Source organism: Electrophorus electricus, chromosome 17, assembly GCF_013358815.1.
Source record: "Electrophorus electricus isolate fEleEle1 chromosome 17, fEleEle1.pri, whole genome shotgun sequence".
Taxonomy (NCBI): Eukaryota; Metazoa; Chordata; class Actinopteri; order Gymnotiformes; family Gymnotidae; genus Electrophorus; species Electrophorus electricus.
In genome coordinates, this window is record NC_049551.1 from 10,272,617 (window position 1) to 10,287,224 (window position 14,608).

At 44.3% G+C, this 14,608-nt stretch overlaps 1 protein-coding gene across 1 annotated transcript in view; it reads left to right on the forward strand.

The window, feature by feature from the left end:
- ryr1a (ryanodine receptor 1a (skeletal)) overlaps positions 1-14,608 on the forward strand; it is a 61,098-nt gene that overhangs the window by 33,819 nt on the left and 12,671 nt on the right. The window contains 19 exon segments of the mRNA XM_027006938.2: positions 75-205; positions 352-672; positions 905-1,145; positions 1,374-1,461; positions 1,710-1,802; positions 2,872-2,886; positions 5,434-5,604; positions 5,845-5,904; positions 6,134-6,268; positions 6,425-6,537; positions 6,701-6,797; positions 7,325-7,431; positions 7,518-7,569; positions 7,751-7,825; positions 11,945-12,044; positions 12,870-12,949; positions 13,040-13,116; positions 13,690-13,763; positions 14,372-14,389. Of these exon segments, the coding sequence (XP_026862739.2) occupies positions 75-205; positions 352-672; positions 905-1,145; positions 1,374-1,461; positions 1,710-1,802; positions 2,872-2,886; positions 5,434-5,604; positions 5,845-5,904; positions 6,134-6,268; positions 6,425-6,537; positions 6,701-6,797; positions 7,325-7,431; positions 7,518-7,569; positions 7,751-7,825; positions 11,945-12,044; positions 12,870-12,949; positions 13,040-13,116; positions 13,690-13,763; positions 14,372-14,389 (2,048 nt within the window).

Consider the following 14,608-nt stretch of genomic DNA (forward strand, 5'->3'; position numbering starts at 1 on the left):
TTTTCACTGCAGAGCAAGTTAGCTGTGGCTCAATGTATGCTGAGGGTTCTGGTTTTGGTTCTGGCTCTCGACAGACACAGGCCCGCTCTGGGAGAGTGCCTGGCCCATCTCGCTGCTGCCATGCCCGTGGCTTACCTGGAGCCTCACCTGAACGAGTTTAATGCTTTCTCAGTGTACACCACCAAGACACCCAGGGAGAGAGCCAGTGAGGCCTGTCGTCCACACAGTACAAGTGCATGAAGACACTTCTGCCAACAGACAGTTCTCCAGACAAATTCTTCTTTCTCTCTCTCTCTCTTTCTCTCTCTCTCCCTCCCTCCCCCTCTCCCTCTCCCTCTCCCTCTCCCCTAGTCCTGGGTCTCCCTAATGAGGTGCAGGAGCTGTGTTTGGACATTCCTGAGCTGGATGTCCTTATGAAAGAGATCAGCCACCTTGCAGAGTCTGGCGCACGCTACACGGAGATGCCGCACGTGATCGAGATCACGCTGCCCATGCTGTGTAACTACCTGCCCCGCTGGTGGGAGAGAGGCGAGGAGAACTTCCCCGAGCAGGAGGGCCGTCTGTGCACAGAGGTCACCTCCGCTCACCTTAACCAATTGCTGGGCAGCATCATGAAGATTGTGGTCAACAACCTGGGCATCGATGATGCTCCCTGGATGAAGAGGCTGGCAGGTCAGTAATGCCGACGTAGTCCACGGGATGGGAGCCTCGTCTATAACTGAACTTCTGCTTGTGTGTGCCTGTGTGTGTTTGTGTGTGTGTGTGTGTGTGTGTGTGTGCCCGTGTATATGTGTGTGTTGCATTGTTTTCCTAGCCAACTGTGAGCAGGACCAAGCCTGACATGCTGGAGTGTGTGTGTGTGTGTGTGTGTGTGTGTGTGTGTGTGTGTGTGTGTGTGTTGCAGTGTTCACCCAGCCCATCGTGAGCAGGGCCAGGCCGGAGATGTTGAAGTCCCATTTCATCCCCACCATGGAGAAGCTGAAGAAGCGCACAGCGAAGGTGGTGGCTGAGGAGGAGCACCTACGCATGGAGGGCAAGACTGAGGGCGAGCAGGAGGAAGGCACAATCCGTGACGAGTTTGCTGTGCTCTGCAGAGACCTGTATGCCCTCTACCCTCTCCTCATCCGCTACGTCGACAACAACAGGTACAGCAGCCCTGACACGGCGCTCTGCTACTATCGGTGGGCTAATGCTTCGCACAGACTCAGACTTTCAGTGGAGAAGCAACTATTACAAGTGTGTCTTGTGCAGTCTTTGTGCACAACACTGAGTTTACAGACCCTAGACAAAAGGTTTAAACAAGCCCTTTAGTGCTTCTATTCCAGTGAGGATTTCATTGAATTGTTGTTTGTTTGTTTGAATGGGTGCATCAGGGCAAGGTGGCTGACCTGCCCCAATCCAGATGCTGAGGAGCTGTTTCGCATGGTGGGAGAGGTCTTCATTTTCTGGTCCAAATCTCACGTGAGAGTCTGTGTGATCTTATTTATCCGATGGTGGTCTTGGTCAGTTGATGATGGTAACGGGTGTGAGAGGACCATAGCCACGATGGTGGATGCTTAGGCCTTATGCCATCTTACGTCTTCCGTGTAATTCAAAAACTATCTAGTGCTTTGTGACCAGTTTTCATAAACAACTCAATTTCAAATACAGGTGGCCTCTTTTTAACCTGTTACCTTATCTGCTTGTTCTTTGTCTGCGTCTCCCTGCAGAACTTTAAACGTGAGGAGCAGAACTTTGTAGTGATGAATGAGATAAACAACATGTCCTTCCTCACAGCAGACAGCATGAGTAAGATGAGCAAGGTGAGACGTCCGCAAGATGATCACGAGCGCTAAAAGGACATTGGGACTACAGCAGCTTTCTGAGGCTCTGCCCACAGTCTTGTATACGAAGAACACCAGATATTGTGTTTGGCAGGCTACTGTTGAAATCCAGAATTCTGATCAACAAGGTGTTGTCAGGTGTTTGATTTATTATATTGGTGTTAGGTTCGAGTTTGGTGAAGTTATGGTTTGGTAGTGTTAGGGTTAAGTTAGAGTTTGGTAGAGTTAGGGTTAGTTTAGAGTTTGCTAGAGTTACGGTTTGGTTCAGTTAGGGTTAGTTTAGAATTTGGCAGAGTTAAGGTTAGGTTAGAGTTTGGTAGAGTTAGGTCTAGATTAGAATTTGGTAGAGTTAGGGTTAGGTGAGAGTTTGGTAGAGTTCAGGTTAGCGTTGGAGTAGATTATCTTGGTTTAAGTTTAGGATTAACTGATTAATCTTTTACCTTCTAACATAAGCAGCATGGTGTTGATATACCCTGAAACACATTTTTGTCCTGTTTTTAAATGCAAAAAGAGCTATGTTAACCCAACAGCCAGAACACTGGTCACCTCTTACATGTTTTACACCCGTGGGGATGATTATTAGAGGAGCATGTTGGATGAATGAACATATCGGATGGTTTCATCTTACGGGTGATCTAGGGATGAGTAGCTATGGTATGTGTCAGGCATGCGGGGTTAGTATGAAGTGGTGAAAGGGTGTTCTAAGCATATGCAGGTGAATACTGAGGGGACATTCTAAGTCTGTGGGGTTTCGTAAAAGGGAAGGCTGTTGTGGATGTGTAGGGATTAGTAAGGAAGTGTTCTATGTCTCTGGGGGTTAGTATGAAGGGATACTCTAAGACTTTGCGGGGTCTGTATCTTTTGTTTTCTCTGCCCTGTACTGAGTGAGTGCCGTTTCCTGGGTTCTGTGCTGTGACGTGAGACGCTGTCTGGGTGTTTTGTAAGTGGTTCTCTCTTCCTGTGCTGTGACTGTTGTCAGTGTTTTTTAATGGTTTCTTTTTGACTGTTTGTGTCCCTGTGTTGTGTGTTGCTGCGGGTGTGTTTCTAGGCCGGGAGCGCTGAGGTTAGATTCTCCTTCTGCATGTCTGCTGTGCTGCTGCATGGCACCTCAACTTTCAGGGGACTTTTAAAACACACCCTCCCCCCCAGTACATGCAAACAGCAGCCCAGGAAGATCCACCCCGAGCGATAAACCAAACGGTCACCTCTGCTTAATCTTAAACTGACTGGAGCTCTGAAATTTGTTTTGCTAAGGCACGTGATTTTAAACGATTTCTACATGAAGAGATACTCATACAAGCATAATGTTTGGTATCTACAGTTAAGTTAATCCTTAACATGATGTAATCCTGTCAGGCATAGTGAAAGCGATTCTACCCGTATGGACACATGTCTGCGGAGAGGTTCGATGATGCTTCAGAGTTATAGCTGGTCACATGAGCACTAAGAGAAGACAAGGCAGACTGTAATACACACAGCGCAGCCAGTCTTCTTCTCTAAGGGACAGAAGGGTGGGGCCCCTGGCTGCAGGGGGCCTGTAATCCTGCCACTGTGTGTGGAGTGGGGAGTCTGGTTGGAGGAAACTCGATGTTCTGCCCATGGCATGGAGACCTGCGTACATGTATTATTTTAGAAACAGAACCTGTTACTTCTTCTTTTACTTATTTTTGTGAAGGATGCTGTGGAGGCCATTTCAGTGAACCAGTACTGGAAATGTACTAAATATTTATTTGTGAATTTCAGTGTGTAGCTTTGGACTCGTTGCATTTCTGTTAATTTGTTGAGCTGGATAAACTAAAGGAAAATTGACATCAGCATTTGTTGGTTCGCTAATTGGTTGATTTTTAGCTAGCAATGCAGCTTCCTTGACACAAGGGGATGAGACCATCCTGTGTTTTGTGACTATCTTCATTCTAACAGCCATCTGTACAGGATTTATGGCTCTAATCTTCTTTGATGTCTGAAGCCTCACCCTACCTTTAACCCATGGCCTCTAACACTATCCAGAATAACCAAATATTGGAAAGGGATGTAGATTAGCAGATGACAAACTGTACCTCACACCAAAACAAATGATACATTATTTCCTTTGTGAACAAAAAACTTTGACAAAATTGCAAAAGTAAGTATAAACCCAGTCATGAAAAACAGAGACCTTCAACATTACAGTACTCTTACAGCTGCACATCTTAAATCTCCCAGAATTCATCAGGACCACCAAACAGCAGAATCTTCACACTAAGAGCTCGCAGTTTCTATCACCTTCGCACCTCACCTGCAGATATCCGTGCCCGTGCCAGCGTCGGAGCCATAGTACTAGGGGCACTGGATGACCTAGCATGAACGACTCGTGGTTCGTTAGTTGTGATCGTGATATTTGTTCGCATGCCCCTCCCCCCTACTTTAACTGTGTCACCACCATGTGTCTTCTCCCATGTGTCCTCTCCCAGAAGGTCCTTTCCATTCTACCACAAGCACACATCCTTCCCGTGCATTTCTACTATGAATAGAGTATCTTGTGCATGTTTACTTCCTCTAATAAAAGCATGTTACCCCCTTTCTGTAAAGTATTAAAACGTCACTGATGTCTTTCTCCCTGCAGATTAGAATATGGGCGAGCTCTAGTTGTCCTCTGCCTTCCTCTCTCCTTCACTAAATGTCTTTCTCTTCTCTACTCTGGTGAGAAGTGATATTACTTGTTTTCCTACACCTCCCTATTAATGAACCCAATCATTAAAATCACTAAAACCGTTCTGTATTAAAGGCTAATATGTGGCTATTCCATGACAAAACAGGGGGAGAAAGGAAGATTCAGCACCACCCAACCCAGAATTTGGAGTCACTACAATTAAAAACATTTATTGGAAATTTTAGCTATTTGTCAAGATCAAAAGACATTATCTTGTTCATTTTTATTCATATTTAGTGTTTAATAGGATTAAGTAATAATTAATTGATGGTCCACATGAGGGCAGCATAATTTCTAAGTGCAAATGAAAATGGTAGTATCTTAAAATGTTCAAATATCTACCTATTTATAATTTTTAACAACATTTTAATCTGTTATAAATATATACAGAGAGAGGATGAGTCCTGTAATACAGGACTACATCTACTCTTTAGTTAAAAGTTGCTGAGTTATAAAAAATACACATGATTATGAGCTGAATATTACAAATATTCATTTTCACACAAATTAAAAAAAAAAAAAATTCAAATACTACCTTCAGCATTGGTTTGTATCCTCATATGAAGTGGCTCCAGAATCTGCAGAAGGTAGTGTTTGAAATAAAGTCCTGTTGTAGGACGCAGTGACCTTTTGAAACTGGTCAGTCTTGGAGTGTTTGAGGTTGGCATCCTTGTGGTTTGTTCTGATTTGAGTTTGTGAACAAAGGAGACTGTTTAGATAGACACCTTCTTACAGCTATATTCAGTTTGGAAACAGAATTTGTACTGTGTAAGTATTTTGTGTGTCTTTTGCGTGGAGTTAATGAGTTCCTGGTTTACTTTCTTCGTAGTGCAAATGAAAGGTTATGATTTTTCCAGGGAAGCATTTCAGTGTTCTGTTTTATGTCTGTTGTCATGTCTCGGAATCACAATGTCCTCCCAGGCTGGCGGCTCAGATGTGGAGCGTACCAAGAAGAAAAGAAGAGGGGATCGTTACTCGGTGCAGACGTCCCTGATCGTGGCCGCCCTGAAGAAGTTGCTCCCCATCGGACTCAATATGTGCTCTCCTGCCGACCATGAGCTCATTAATCTGGCCAAGATCCGCTACTCTTTGGTAGAGTATTTACAGCTAGAGAAAGTTGATCCACTTTAACTTCTCCTCCACCCCTCTCTTTGGTTCGAATGTGATGGATATATATAAACAAGACTACAAGCTATATATTATATTATGGGTATAAACAAGACTACAAGCTATATATTCTCTCCTACCTCTTGGATGAAGACCACTGCTGTGCAAAACTGTACCCCAACAATGGTCAAGCTCTTTTTCTTTTTTTTTGTTTATGTTCAACAGAAAGATACACATGAAGAAGTGAGAGAGTTCCTGCAGAGCAACCTGCATCTTCAGGGCAAGGTGAGGAGTCATTTGTCGGAGAGTTAGCTAGGCCACGTATACGGACTTTGGAAGTTTGTGCATGGGAAGTGCTAAGGCCTGAAGCAGCAGGGAGAAAGAACGTGACTTCTTTTTTTTTTTTTTTGCATGCTGTGTAAAGCTGACTGAGAACTCCAGATGTTTTGTTTGTTCTGTGCGTTGCGATCTTCACTGTGTCTCTCTCCTTTCTCACCTTGCTGTTTTCTCTCAGGTGGAGGACCCTTCCATGCGTTGGCAGATGGCTCTGTATAAGGAGATGGCAGGAAAGGCCGAGGATGCCGACGCTCCTGAGAAGGTGGTGAAGAGAGTTCAGGAGGTGTCTGCTGTGCTTTATCACCTGGAACTGGTGAGTGGGCCTTCAGCACTGCTAATTCAGGTCTGTAGAACTGAATCACCGCTGAGGGGATGTAAGGTAAGACCTTAGTACAAAAGGGCCATTGAAGTGAGGAGGTACAGGAAGCCGTTTTGAGTTTGAACGGCCATCTCCTCCATTCACCTTCAGATGGAGCACCCGTTCAAATCTAAAAAGATGGTTTGGTATAAGCTGCTGTCCAAGCAGAGGCGGCGCGCCGTGGTCGCCTGTTTCAGGATGACACCCCTCTACAACCTGCCCAGGTGAGACTGGCAGCATTGAGGCCAAATCCCAATCCAACTTCCACTGCGGCGCTTTTATGAACAACCGAAACATGAAGTTTTTATGTGCAGGGTTTGAAGGGGAGGTGGAGGGTCTCAATTACTCAGACTTTTTAATAAGCACTAATAAGTACTACCCTCACAGGCACCGAGCATCCAACATGTTCCTGGACAGTTACAAGAGGAACTGGCTTGAGACTGAAGGCCTCTCCTTTGAAGACAGGATGATCAATGACTTATCTGTAACTGCAATCTTTTCTCTCCAAAATAAACTGGATACATCTTGATGTGCATAAACAGACAAACTTGCATTCTGTTTGTAATATTAAAACAGATTCTTGCATATTTAACTTATAGTTTGAATGAAGGGTTTGTGGCAGAATGACCTCATTCAGTAATCATCATGATGTGATGATACAAGCCAGGCAGGAACAAAAAAAATCACAAACAGAAAAGGAGAGAGTGGAGGGGAGATAGAGGAAGGATGGATGGATGGATGGATGGATAGAGAGAGAGAGAGTTGGTGGGTGAGTTAGATGGTTAGAGAATGTTACCACTGCCGCTGCAGAATCAGAACGGCACAGAACAGGATCAGAAAGACATGCAGCGAAATTGTGGAAGCACTCCAGGTGTAAATCTATAAGCATATAGGATATATAGAATGGGTGTATGAATTCCTTCAAGCATTTTACACCGTGAGTGCAATTCTTGAGTACATTCTGATGAGTGCAGGAGTTCTTACTCCATTTAAATCTCACACATCCCACAGAAAGTCATGGAACAGGAAGAGGAGGAAGAGGAGGAAACGGAGGCGAAGCCGGATCCTCTTCATCAGCTCGTCCTTCATTTTAGCCGCACCGCTCTCACCGAGAAGAGGTGAGGGCATTCTTAAATATAGAGAATATTCAATGCATTTACATATTTCAATGTACATATATTACATATTTACATTTTTGTTCCAGTAAACTTGACATGGACTACCTGTATATTGCATATGCTGATATTATGGCAAAGGTGAGGAACTTGTCTTTTTTTCCCCTCTGGAAATTAGTTTCAAAAGTTCTAAATAGAATTTCCACTGTTTTTACTCACGGCGTGTCTGATTTTATATGGATTAATATTTATATTCGTATTAAATTTATTGAAGGAAATGTATCTTAAAGACTCTTAGAGTAGCTCTTCCTGTGTGTCTTAGAGTTGCCACATGGGTGAGGAGGATGAGGGTGGAGAGGAAGAGCAGGGTTGCAACAGTGAAGAGATGACCTTTGAGGTGCGACAGTCAGAGATGGTATGGGGGACCGGGGCCAGGGCTGGGGAGACACAACAGTAGCACAGACCAGTGATGTTATCACCGCCATCAGGCCACTCCATTCATCACGAAACATCTCGCCATCCCCGTGTCTGTCTCTCAACCCGAGTTCTTCTCTCATTTCCTTCCTTGTCTTTCTCACTCTCTCCATCTCTTTCTCTGTGCTTTTATGCCTGATTTTTTTAAAGCTCTTCACGCTTTCTTTCCGTCCACTTGTCGGTCCTGTTGGTTTGCTGTCATCCTTTGTTCTCCTCTCGCTCTCTCGCTCTGTATCTTTTGTGCTTTTTGTGCATCTTATAAACTGTCTCTGCTTCTTGGTTATATTGCTGTTACGAATGAGAATTATTGGTTTTAAACTAACACATGCAGATTTAAATTAGTATCTGTTGCCAGGGTATTTACTTTGGTGTATGCTGTGTAAAACTGCAGGTGTTATTTTAACACAGATGATTTGGCTGTTAATGGTTTTAACGGTGCTGTGTAGTGAGTGTCCTGATGATTTGTCTGTGTGTAGTGTGGTTGTAATGTTGTTAATGGTTTTAACGGTGCTGTGTAGTGAGTGTCCTGATGATTTGTCTGTGTGTAGTGTGGTTGTAATGTTGTTAATGGTTGTAACGGTGCTGTGTAGTGAGTGTCCTGATGATATGGCTGTTTGTAGTGTGGTTTTAATGTTGTTAGTGGTTTTAACGGTGCTGTGTAGTGAGTGTCCTGATGATCTGACTGTGTGTAGTGTGATTGTAATGCTGTTAATGGTTTTAACGGTGCTGTGTAGTGAGTGTCCTGATGATCTGACTGTGTGTAGTGTGATTGTAATGTTGTTAATGGTTTTAACGGTGCTGTGTAGTGAGTGTCCTGATGATTTGTCTGTGTGTAGTGTGGTTGTAATGTTGTTAATGGTTTTAATGGTGCTGTGTAGTGAGTGTCCTGATGATTTGTCTGTGTGTAGTGTGGTTTTAATGTTGTTAATGGTTTTAATGGTGCTGTGTAGTGAGTGTCCTGATCATATGGCTGTTTGTAGTGTGGTTTTAATGTTGTTAGTGGTTTTAATGGTGCTGTGTAGTGAGTGTCCTGATGATTTGTCTGTGTGTAGTGTGGTTGTAATGTTGTTAATGGTTTTAACGGTGCTGTGTAGTGAGTGTCCTCATAATCTGGCTGTGTGTAGTGTGGTTTTAATGGTGCTGTGTAGTGAGTGTCCTGATGATTTGTCTGTGTGTAGTGTGGTTTTAATGGTGCTGTGTAGTGAGTGTCCTGATGATTTGTCTGTGTGTAGTGTGGTTGTAATGGTGCTGTGTAGTGAGTGTCCTGATGATTTGTCTGTGTGTAGTGTGGTTGTAATGTTGTTAATGGTTTTAATGGTGCTGTGTAGTGAGTGTCCTGATAATCTGGCTGTGTGTAGTGTGGTTGTAATGTTGTTAATGGTTTTAACGGTGCTGTGTAGTGAGTGTCCTGATAATCTGGCTGTGTGTAGTGTGGTTTTAATGGTGCTGTGTAGTGAGTGTCCTGATGATTTGTCTGTGTGTAGTGTGGTTTTAATGGTGCTGTGTAGTGAGTGTCCTGATGATTTGTCTGTGTGTAGTGTGGTTGTAATGGTGCTGTGTAGTGAGTGTCCTGATGATTTGTCTGTGTGTAGTGTGGTTGTAATGTTGTTAATGGTTTTAATGGTGCTGTGTAATGAGTGTCCTGATAATCTGGCTGTGTGTAGTGTGGTTGTAATGTTGTTAATGGTTTTAATGGTGCTGTGTAGTGAGTGTCTTGCCGTCCTCCAAGCTTTCACCTACCGCTGAGAACGTTCCCACTCCAACCCAGCTGATCTGGAAATGTGTCTACTGGGAGCTGGAAGTGTGTCCCTCCTTGATCCACTTTGATTTAATCTTTACATTTAGTGTTATTTCACATGACATCTCACACAGTGAAGCCATTCTGTACCTTCAGAAATTAACTTAATTTTCTCTTGAATAAATCAAATTTTCTCTTGAGAGTTCAGTAGTTAATGTTAGTGGTTTAAACGGTGTGCCTGGGCTGTAATGTGAATGCATTTTGCTTTTTTTCTCCTGCTGTTGCTCTTACACCCCAACAAAGCAGTACTACAATCTGTATGTCGCTCTTTAACCCTGTTAGAGCAGTACTGGTAATCTGTGTCGCTCTTTAACCCTGTTAGAGCAGTACTGGTAATCTGTGTCGCTCTTTAACCCTGTTAGAGCAGTACTGGTAATCTGTATGTCGCTCTTTAACCCTGTTAGAGCAGTACTGGTAATCTGTATGTCGCTCTTTAACCCTGTTAGAGCAGTACTGGTAATTTGTATGTCGCTCTTTAACCCTGTTAGAGCAGTACTGGTAATCTGTGTCGCTCTTTAACCCTGTTAGAGCAGTACTGGTAATCTGTATGTCGTTCTTTAACCCTGTTAGAGCAGTACTGGTAATCTGTGTCGCTCTTTAACCCTGTTAGAGCAGTACTGGTAATCTGTGTCGCTCTTTAACCCTGTTAGAGCAGTACTGGTAATCTATATATTAGTCTTTAATCTATATGTTGGTCTCTGTTTCTGCCTGATCATGTGTAAAGGTCATATTCAGGCCTCAGCTGTACTGTGTACTGCCTGCCTTTCATAACCTTAGTTACTGACATATAGCCTATAGTGACAGCCTGATTGTGTGTACACACACACACACAGACACACACACACATGGCCACATCAGGAATGCACAGCTCAGTGAAGCCCCACATATTTAACTCAACAGACAGACTGATTTGGTAAGTGGAAAACATGCATTCACTCACACCACCAGGGGGGTGGGGGGTTGTTTAGAATGAAATATGCCAGGCACATGTGGGAGGGCGTGGGAGGGAGGACAAATGTAAGTGCATATTTAATTCTAGGATATTTTATTTAATTTTTGAAATATTTTGTTTTACTGAATATGCATGCTTTTTTGATGAAAGTCATCAACATTTAATAATATCCAGACCAGAGTTATTAAAATGTTATAGAACCTCTCTGTAAAGTGTTCTGCAGAACTTTTAATGTTGACATTATGCCTTTTTATAAAAAGTTTTATTGTTGCAGTTTTGTTATACACATGTTGTGGAAAATGATAATGGTACATCAACTGAATAAAAGCTGTAAAGGGTGCTGGAGACAATGCTCTATAATATGCACATAGAAGCACTTACCTAAGCATTTAACTGCATTGTACAACATCTGTAGTGACAGACCCACACCTGTAACTGTGGAGCACCTGTAACTGTGGAACACCTGTAGCTGTGCAACATGTGTAGATCTGGAACACTTATAGGTCCAGAAAAGCTGTAGATCTAGAATACCTGTAGCTGTGCATCATGTGTAGATCTGGAACACTTATAGGTCTGGAAAAGCTGTAGATCTGGAATACCTGTAGCTGTGCAACACGTGTAGATCTGGAACACTTATAGGTCCGGAAAAGCTGTAGATCTAGAATACCTGTAGCTGTGCATCATGTGTAGATCTGGAACACTTATAGGTCTGGAAAAGCTGTAGATCTGGAATACCTGTAGCTGTGCATCATGTGTAGATCTGGAACACCTGTAGGTTTTCCACAGTTCAGGATGTATAATAACATCTCCATAAATAAATAATGTTTCGGGGTGAGAGTGTGATGCAGAGGAGAGAGACCCACCATAGGAAGGGATGAAGAAAGAGGCAATAAAGTTGAGTCCTTACTGAGCTGTGTGGATTCGTGCAAGCTTGACCTAAAATGCATCCGAGGGATGACTGCAGTGAGGCTTTGGGAAGAGAGACAGGAAACAGGCTATGTTCTACAGCACATGTGCTAATGGATACCGTAGAGTAAATATCCCAGCAGCCCTCCTAAAGAACTTGGACTGAGAGGATGATAGCATCGTGCTTGCCGTGTTACCCATGGAGAACCAGGACCAGAGAGAAGTGCATCTGTGTGTGTGCCTGTGTGTGCGCATGTGAGAGAGATTGTATGTATATTTGTGTGTAATATTGTATGTGTGTGTGAGAAGGAGTGAGTGTGTGTGTGTGTGTGTGTGTGTGTGTGTGTGTGTGAGAGTTGCTGGGCTCATCAGATCTCTCTTTCCAGGAGAAGGAGATGGAGAAACAGAGGCTGCTCTACCAGCAGTCCCGCCTACATAACCGTGGAGCTGCAGAGATGGTCTTACAGATGATCAGTGCCTGCAAGGGTACGTGTCCTCACTCCGCACCAAGAGCATCCCAACCTGCCCCCAAGGAAAGCCAGTACCCCAACTCCTCCCCCACACCACATATGTGTTTTTGTCCTCCATCGTCTAGTCCTTCATAGGTGGTCAGTCTGCCTACAGGGCTGCTGTTGGCTGGATGTGTTTGGGTGGTGGACCCACTCTCAACCCAACACAGACACTGATACACGTAAAAAACCCAGCAACACTACTGGGTCTGATGCATTCATATCAGCAACACTGCTGGGTCTGATACATTCATACCAACAACACTGTGTCTGATAACGCAACACAAAGAGTGATAAATAGTGCATGATGGACACCAGACATACTACAGTCTGTAGTTTTTTAATACTGTTATTAAATGCACCTTGGTTATTGGTGTACCTAATAGAGTAGCCAGCTGGTGTAGGCACATGGGTAGTGTTTCTTAAAAGGTGTCTGAGGTCGTACATTGTCTCCGCCCAAGGAGAGCGGGTTCCCTCTTGAGTCTTGGTCCTCTCAAGGTTTCTTCCTTAATCCTCTCAGGGAGTTTTTCCTTGCCACTGTCACCACTGGTTTGCTCTTTAGGGATCTGGACCCAGACAATAAAACTGCATTGTGACGTGTTGTGACAAGCACAATATAAATACATTTGACTTGACTCCACCTGTCATGCTTAATTTCAAATTACTTAACGCTTCCCCCTTGTCCATATTTTCAGCTTTCGGAAATTGAGATGAAGGATTCGGTTCTCCAAGATAGGTCAGACAAAAACAAACAAACAAACAAACAACAGATTCAAACCATGGAGCTTCTCTGTTCTCCCAGGTGAAAAGGGCTGGATGGTGTGCTCCACTCTCAAGCTTGGCATCTCTATTCTGAATGGTGGAAACAGCGAAGTCCAGCGGGTTTGTATTACTCGTTCTCATTCACTCACCTTCTGTCTGTACTCGCTGGACTGGTATTATTTTAAGCTGCCCCTCGCTATCCCTTGGTAGAAAATGCTGGAGTATCTGAAGGACAAAAAGGACGTGGGCTTCTTTGTGAGCTTGCAGACTCTCATGCAGACCTGCAGGTATGAAGGTGTTGTACAGTCTTATGTCTTTACAGTGCTTGCAGACTCTCATGCAGACCTGCAGGTATGAAGGTGTTGTACAGTCTTATGTCTTTACAGTGCTTGCAGACTCTCATGCAGACCTGCAGGTATGAAGGTGTTGTACAGTCTTATGTCTTTACAGTGCTTTTGTAAAGCAGCAAACTCAGGCTGTAATGTTTGGTCATTAAGGGGCTGTATGTTAGGTGTGTGTGTGTGCGCGTGTGTGTGTGTATGTTAGGTGTGTGTGTGTGTGTGTATTAGGTAAGTAAAGGGCTGTGTGTGTGTGTGTGTGTGTGTGTGTTAGATAAGTAAGGGGCTGTGTGTATGCATGTGCATGCCTGCGTGTGTACATGTTAGGTAAGGGGCAGTGTGTGTGTGTGTGTGTGTGTGTGTGTGTGTGTGTGTGTGTGTGTGTGTGTGTGTGTGTGTGTGTGTGTGTGTGTGTGTGTGTGTGTGTGTGTGTGTGTGTGTGTGTGTGTGTGTGTGTGCGTGCACGTGCACGCATGTGTGTGTTAGGTGAGTAATGGATTGTGTGTACTTGTGGTTTTACAGTGTCCTGGACCTGAATGCCTTTGAGAGGCAGAACAAGGCTGAAGGTTTGGGCATGGTGTCTGAGGAGGGGACAAGTATGTCAAGCTTCTCTTCTGATATTACAATGATACCAAAACACACGGGACACTGAACCCCCCTGCAGAACACACGGGACACTGAACCCCCCTGCAGAACACACGGGACACTGAACCCCCCTGCAGAACACACGGGACACTGAACCCCCCTGCAGAACACACGGGACACTGAACCCCCCTGCAGAACACACGGGACACTGAACCCCCCTGCAGAACACACGGGACACTGAACCCCCCTGCAGAACACATGGGACACTGAACCCCCCTGCAGACCATACAGAGCATATGAGTGGGTGACTCGTGTGAGTGTGTGTACGTGTGTGTGTATGTGTGTGTACATGCGTGTGTGTGTGCGTGCATGTGTGCGTGCTAGCAGTTGAACTGATATTGATTGTGAAACTGTGGTAATAATTCAGTCTTTACTCCCAGTCATCTACAGCCCTTCTCTCCATCACCTCACTTCTCTCTCTTCCTTTCTCATCCCTCCCTTTCCCATCACAACCTCCCCTCCCTCCCTCCCTCCCTCCCTCCCTCTATCACCCCTCTTTCTCCATCCCACGTTCTCTCCATCCCTCCTTCTCCTCCCCATCCCCCTACTTGGGCCTCAGACATGAAGCTTGAACGCGGTAAATAATGCCTCTGTCCCGCCTCCGTTTCTCTCTCTCTCCTGCCTCTGTCTCTCCTGCTGTCTCTCTACCTTCACTAACTCATTTATCATTCTCGGTTTTTGTTTTGGAAGTTAATGTCACTCAGGGAAAAAAACTTTCAACTCTCAAATTATTTTCATAAATGTTTACACACACACACCCACATACAATGAGAGTAAAAAGTGTTTTTCCCTTGAG